The sequence below is a fragment of the Colobus angolensis genome, unplaced genomic scaffold (genome assembly GCF_000951035.1).
Source record: "Colobus angolensis palliatus isolate OR3802 unplaced genomic scaffold, Cang.pa_1.0 Scaffold4, whole genome shotgun sequence".
NCBI classification, from domain to species: Eukaryota; Metazoa; Chordata; class Mammalia; order Primates; family Cercopithecidae; genus Colobus; species Colobus angolensis.
Window position 1 is genome coordinate 7,561,391 of NW_012117376.1, and position 6,511 is coordinate 7,567,901.

A 6,511-nucleotide genomic window follows, 5' to 3' on the forward strand; every position below is an offset into this window, starting at 1 on the left:
CTAAATACTGTACTTCATGCCATAAGACAGGTTTTTCTTATGCCCCTGATGCACCAGCGTATTTCTGTCTCCTGCTTGACTCCTGCAGGCTTTCACCTTTGTGAGCTTTGCTAAGCGGCATTTTAGTGCCAGTTTCTACCCTCTGTTGCTTTATTATAATTAAGTAGGGTCTAGGAATTCGCTAGGCTCACAAAGGGGGAAAGGGGATCCTACAGCAAGAGCAGTCACAAGTATACAAGTGATGGCTATCCCTGGAAGGGCCAGGGGTCCAGAGGGATGGGGTCTCCCGTGTAAGGAGGCGGTGGGACTGGTGAGGGTGAAGGTGAGTCTTGGTTATGAAGGCTCCAAATGCTCTCTCATCGGGCACGGGGAGCCAGCGTGGGGTTTAAGGCAGGGCGACACACCATGAGCTGTACGTATGAGAAAGGTGGCTGGGAAGCTCGCGGGGCAGAATCTATTGAAACCCTCCCATCCCCCGCTGTGTCTGCTGGAAGCCCAGTGAGAGGCAGGGGCAGTGGTCCGAGGAAGGCTGCCTCCGAATGAGTGGCAAAGGCGGTGGGAATGGCTGGGAGGACTGCAAGGGAGGGATTTCGGAGGCAGCCTTGTCAAAGAGTGAGTATGCTTGACCTTGACAGAAAACACTGCGGGAGCTGCGGCAGCAACTCGGCTCGCCTCCGCTCCGCTCCCGTCCCCTGCACCGCTGCGGACTGCGGCGGAATCCCGGCCCCTCGCCGGGCGCCCTCCCGCGCGGATGCGGCACGCGAGGGGCGGGGACGGGATGGCGAGGGTGGCCGGGTGGCGGGGATGCCGGTCTTCCCTGGAAGGCCAGGGAGGGAAGGGGAGGCTGGTCACATGGCACCGCCACCGGGCGCAGCCGGATTGGCGGGTTGCGCAGTCAAGCAAGCCAACGCTGCTTGGATTTCCAGGCACTGAGCGGCCCCCTCCCCTGGTTCGAGCGCCGGAGGAAAGCGCTGGCCCTGCCCCGGGCAAGGGAAGACGCGAGCCGTGCTCGTTCCGCAGTGTGAAACGTACGGTATCGCCGCAGTCCTAGGGAGGTCTGATTATTGGGAGCTTGGGACGTCTGATTATTGTGTGGGAGCAATTGTCTGATTATCGTCTGATTATTGTCTTGGGAGGTCTGATTATTATCTGGGAGGTCTGATTATTGTCTCCATGAACACCTCTCGTCCCCCTTCCCTTCTCTGCTTTTCTCCTGCCTTCCCACACCTGCACCTCTTTCTACCTTACCTACCTGGAGGCCAGCTTTATTTGCAGGTTTCCATTATTTGCTCTAATTTTTCAGCTTTGAGTAAATCGACCTGCTGGAGGTGGCAAAGATTAAAAGAGAAATCCCACAGATGCCTCAAGTCCCACACATCCAGCCCCACCTATCTCCCCAAAATGCTCTTCTCTGTTTCAAGCAAAAACCTGAGAACCATCTCCATCTCGCTGTCCCCAATCAAATCTATGAACAAAACCTATTAAATTTACCTCCAAAATATTTCTTACACCTCACACCAAGTGTTTTTCCTTCTTACCATTTATCCTGATTTGTAACTGTATGTTTATTTGTATGGTTGTTTTTGTAAGGGTTTTTTTCCCACTGGATTATAAGCTCCATGTCAGCAGGGACCTTAGCTGTTTTGCTCATTGCTGTATCACCAACACTGTCAGGCACATAGTAGGTACTCAATAAATGTTAATTGATTGATTGAATGAATGAATCCATGTATAACAAGTCCTGGGGAGGGGCACAGATTTTAAGATAAAACACACAGTATCTATCCCTAAGAAGTCACCTATCCGATGGGTTTGGTGTCATGAAGCCTGTAGTCCCAGCTACTTGGAAGACTGAGGCAGGAGGACTGCTCGAGCGCAGGAGTTTGAAGTTGTATCATACTATGATTTTGCCTGTGAATGGCCACTACACTCCAGCCTGGGCAACATAGCATGACCCTGTCTACAAACAAAACAAAAAAAGAAGTCATCCATACAACAAACATGTCCTGAGGTCTTTGCTACACAAGGCCCTGGACAGAGACCAGTGCATGCAATGAGTAAGATTCCATTTCTTCCTTCCCTCTTTGTCTTAAGAGTTCACATGTCACTAACCCAGACAAGACCCTGTGGTATTGGAGGTGCCAAGGGTGGAGTCGGAGTCCAGGATTTAGAATCCGATGAGCTGACTGTATGACCACAAGTCTTCTCTCTCTGAGGCTCCATCTTCTCATCTTGAAAACGGGATAGCAATACCAAGCTCACAGGGCTGTTGAGAGCAATGAATTAGATAAATGAAAGCACCAACTGCGGGTTTTACAGCGATGTCGGGTGTAGGTGGGTGATCATATCTTCCAGTTTGCCTGGAACAGATCGATTGACACCTGTTAAACCAGCACAAATTAATAGCATTCCCTTTCTTCCTTCCAAATGTCCTGCTTTGGACCGTAAAGTATGTGGATACCCTAGTAACACATGTAACTCTAGAGTTATCTACAGTGTCCCCTGGGGACACAAAGGATGGAGGGAGGTGGGTCTGACTGTAGAAAGGTGGATGGTAACCATGGAAATGAGCCTGAAATATGCAAAGGATTACACCAAGTGAAGAGGGATAGGAAGGGCATAAGCAGCAGAGGGACCAGCATTTGCAAAGAAGCAAGGCTTAAAAATCCTGGGCATACTTAGTTAGATAACATAAAGAAGGCAAAATGGCTTGAGTCCAGGAGGCATGCAAGAAGATGAGGCTTTCTGCAGTGGGAACTGGAGAAGGTTTTTGAGTAGGGGTAGACATGAGCCAATGGCTTCACAAAAGAGACCAATTGAGGGGCTGGGGTCAAAATTGAGGCAGAAGAGATAATGAGGCTTGAACAGGGCAGTGCATGTAAGCCCAGGGAGAAAGGGTGAGATTCCATAAGCATTTTGGAGATAAAACAGATAGGACTTCGATGTGAGCATCAGAGGACAGGTCAGAGGCAGGAAGACTTCCAGATGGATAAAGAGGCCACTCCCTGAGGCAGGCGGAGAGAGGACAGGCCAGGAGACCCAGAAAATAGGAGGTGACCCAGATCAGGCTGACTAGGCACAGAAGCTCATGATCCAGAGGGAAAAATGGAGATCACATCAGGTAGAGGTGACTCCTGAGGCCAGAGGAAGGAGCTAGGAGCCTCAATATTCATGTGACATCTAATTAAAATTAGCTTTCAAAGCAACCTTGAAGTCAGGCCCTGTGGCTCACGCCTGTAATCCCAGCACTTTGGGAGGCTGGGGCGGGTAGATCACCTGAGATCAGGAGTTTGAGATGAAGCTGGTCAATATGGTGAAACCACATCTCTACTAAAAATATAAAAATTAGGTGGGCGTGGTGGCACACACCTGTAGTCCCAGCTACTTGGGAGGCTGAGGCAGGAGAATTCCTTGAACCTGGGAGACAAGAGGTTGCAGAGAGCTGAGATCACGCCATTGCACTCCGTCAAAAGCGAAAAAGTGAAACTCCATCTCAAAAAAAAAAAAAAAAAAAAAGGCTGGGCGTGGTGGCTCACACCTGTAATCCCAGCACTTTGGGAGGCAGAGGTGGGCAGATCACTTGAGGTCAGGAGTTCAAAACGAGCCTGGCCAACATAGCGAAACCCCATCTCTACTAAAATACAAAAAACAATCAGCCAGGCATGGTGATGAGCACCTGTAGTCCCAGCTATTCTGGAGGCTGAGGCATGAGAATCGCTTGAATCCCGGAGGCAGAGGTTGCAGTCAGCTGAGATCACGCCATTGCACTCCAGCCTGGGTGACAGAGTAAGACTCTGTTTCAAAAAAAAAAAATGGTCAGGTGCGGTGGCTCTTGCCTATAATCCCAGCACTTTGGGAGGCCAAGGCGGGTGGATCACAAGGTCAGGAGATTGAGACCATACTGGCTAACACGGTGAAACCCCATCTCTACTAAAAAAAAAAAAAACCCAAAACATTAGCCGGGCATGGTGGCAGGTGCCTGTAGTCCCAGCTACTCAGGAAGCTGAGGCAGGAGAATGGCGTGAACCCGGGAGGCAGAGCTTGCAGTGAGCCGAGATCACACCACTGCACTCCAGCCTGGGCAACAGAACGAGACCCCGTTTCAAAAAAAAAAACACACCTTGAAAAACACAAGAGAAAGCTCAAAAGTAGAAAAGTAGAGCCTCAAGTAAGAAAAAAAGCAGGTTTTGTAGTCCAATTTCATTGTATGTATGGCTCTCCTTGATTTAAACTGTCCCATAATACCTCATAGACTAAAGGCTGAGCTCCTCAGCCTGGCACTCAAGGCTTCCTGTAGCCGGGTCTCAGCCTATCTCTGATGAACATTTCATATTTCATCTACTCATGTTTGGCCCCTCCCTCCTTCCTTATGAAAGAGTAGCTCCATCCTTTTGGAGATTTGCTTCTCCCTTTGATCCAGCCATATGGTTCAGGTACAGCCTATATCAATCATAGCATTCCATCCCCCATGACCACAGACGTGAGTGAGTATGCAGCCAAATCTCGTCAATCAGACTTGTTCTGAAGAATTTTGAGAATCTGGAACAAAGTGAAGATAATTACTCCTCTCTGGTGAGGAAGCTAGGACACATAAGCTAGGGATTCTACAGTTCCAGCAAGAGAGAAAAGTAGACTGAAAAAATAAAGTGAGGAGAAGAGGGAGTTAATGCTTAATGGCTATGGAATTCCAAGCTGGGAAAACGAAAAAGTTCTGGAGATGGATGGTGGTGATGGTTGCACAATAATATGAATTGATTTAATGTTACCAAACTATACACTTAAAATTGGTTAAAATGGTAGATGTACATAAAATATACATTGGTTAAAATGTATATTTTACCACATACACAAAAAGAAGCTAGTATGCAGAGAAGCAAAGATGAATGATGGGGTGCAGGATCTGGGGGCTTTCCTGGGTGCAGTTGCTGTGGTACATAGGGTTCAAAATGTTATAGAAGCCAAAAACCACTCCTTTGGCCTAGCCTCATTCAAGTTAGGCTTCTGGTTCTTGCATCCAATGGAGCCATAATACAGAACCTTTCCATTTTCGTTTTTGGTTTTTTTTTTTTTTTTTTGAGACGCAGTCTAACGCTGTCACCTAGGCTTAGAGTGCAGTGGCACGATCTTGGCTCACTGCATCCTCTGCCTCCTAGGTTCAAGTGATTCTCGTGCCTTGGCCTCCCAAGTAGCTGGGACTACAGGTGAGTGCTACCACGCCTGGCTAATTTTTGTATTTTTATTAAAGACAGGGTTTCTGCATGTTGGCCCGGCTGGTCTTGAACCTCCCGACCTCAAGCGATCTGCCCACCTCAGCCTCCCAAAGTGCTGGGATTATGGTGTGAGCCACTGTGCCTGGCCAGAACCTTTCCATTTTCATTTCTCGCTCATGTCCTTTCAAACATTCTCTTCTCCTGTCAACCCTGCTGCTCATACTTCCTCAGACTTAGCCTGTGTTTATACACACTATGCCTTTCCTCCCTGCTCCCCACGCTTGGAATGTCCTTTCCCCTTCTTATGACTTTGTCAACTCATCATGTTCATCATTTGAGATCCAGCTCAAAGGGCTCCTCCTCAGGAAAGCCATCCCTGACCACCCTAAGCAGAGCTTGCCATGCCCTCTGTTGGTCTGTCATAGCTTTTTTGTATTTGTCCTCATCACCTGGTATCTCAGTAATCTGCCATCTTGTCTGCAACCCCCAGTAGATTATGTTTTTCATATCCATGACCCTGGTAGCTGGCAAAGAGCCTAGCACAAAGTGAGTGTAATAAATCTTTACTGAATGAGTGTACAGATGAGTGAGAATCTTTTTCTCCCTCATGCCATCTCTGAGTCACTACTCAGTTTCTATCAAGAAGAGACACATAAGGAAACGTGGGAGGAATTGCTTTAGTCCCTTTATTCAAGGGTGATAGTCTCGGGAAAGAAGAAAACCCAATCGAATTGGGGCCACTGCAAAGTCTAGTGGCATTTAAGAGAGGTGATTTCCCCCAAAGCACTGATGGTGGCAGCTTTGAACTGAGGCCGAATTTGTTTGGAAGCCAGAGCCAAGACAAGCAAACATTTGGTAGTGTTGAGCCTTCCAGCAAGCTGGGATTCTGACAGCTGTTTCTGTCAGCTGCACAAGGAGAAGCATCTAAAACGCATCTGGGTCTACCTGGAATTGGGGGGGGGTCCCCATATCTTTTAGCACAATCTGACCCAAGAAACAAGGCAGCCTTCTCTCCCACCTTCCATTCCCACCATATATACCTCCTCTAAGGGGGCTCTGCAATTGATTAGGACCTTGCGCACTGAGAACAGAGTCAAATATGACTATAGAGAACTGTGGCAGAGATGATACTACTGCTTACTAAATGGCTTACAGTTTCTTCCTACATTTCCTAGCTTCCCTTGCAGTTTGTTTTTGTTTGTTTGTTTGTCAGAGTCTTGCTCTCTTGCCCAGGCTGGAGTGCAGTGGTGTAATCTCTGCTCACTGCAACCTCCACCTCCCGGGTTCAAGCAATTCTCCTG

General features: G+C 48.2%; 1 protein-coding gene across 1 annotated transcript in view; it reads left to right on the forward strand.

Annotated features, from left to right (window-relative positions):
* The first annotated feature begins 241 nt into the window (after positions 1 to 241).
* RNF19B (ring finger protein 19B) overlaps positions 242 to 6,511 on the forward strand; it is a 39,972-nt gene continuing 33,702 nt past the window's right edge. The window contains exons 1-2 of the mRNA XM_011955658.1: positions 242 to 322; positions 636 to 1,021. Coding sequence (XP_011811048.1) covers positions 242 to 322; positions 636 to 1,021 — 467 coding nt within the window. The remainder of the gene's footprint in view (positions 323 to 635; positions 1,022 to 6,511) is intronic.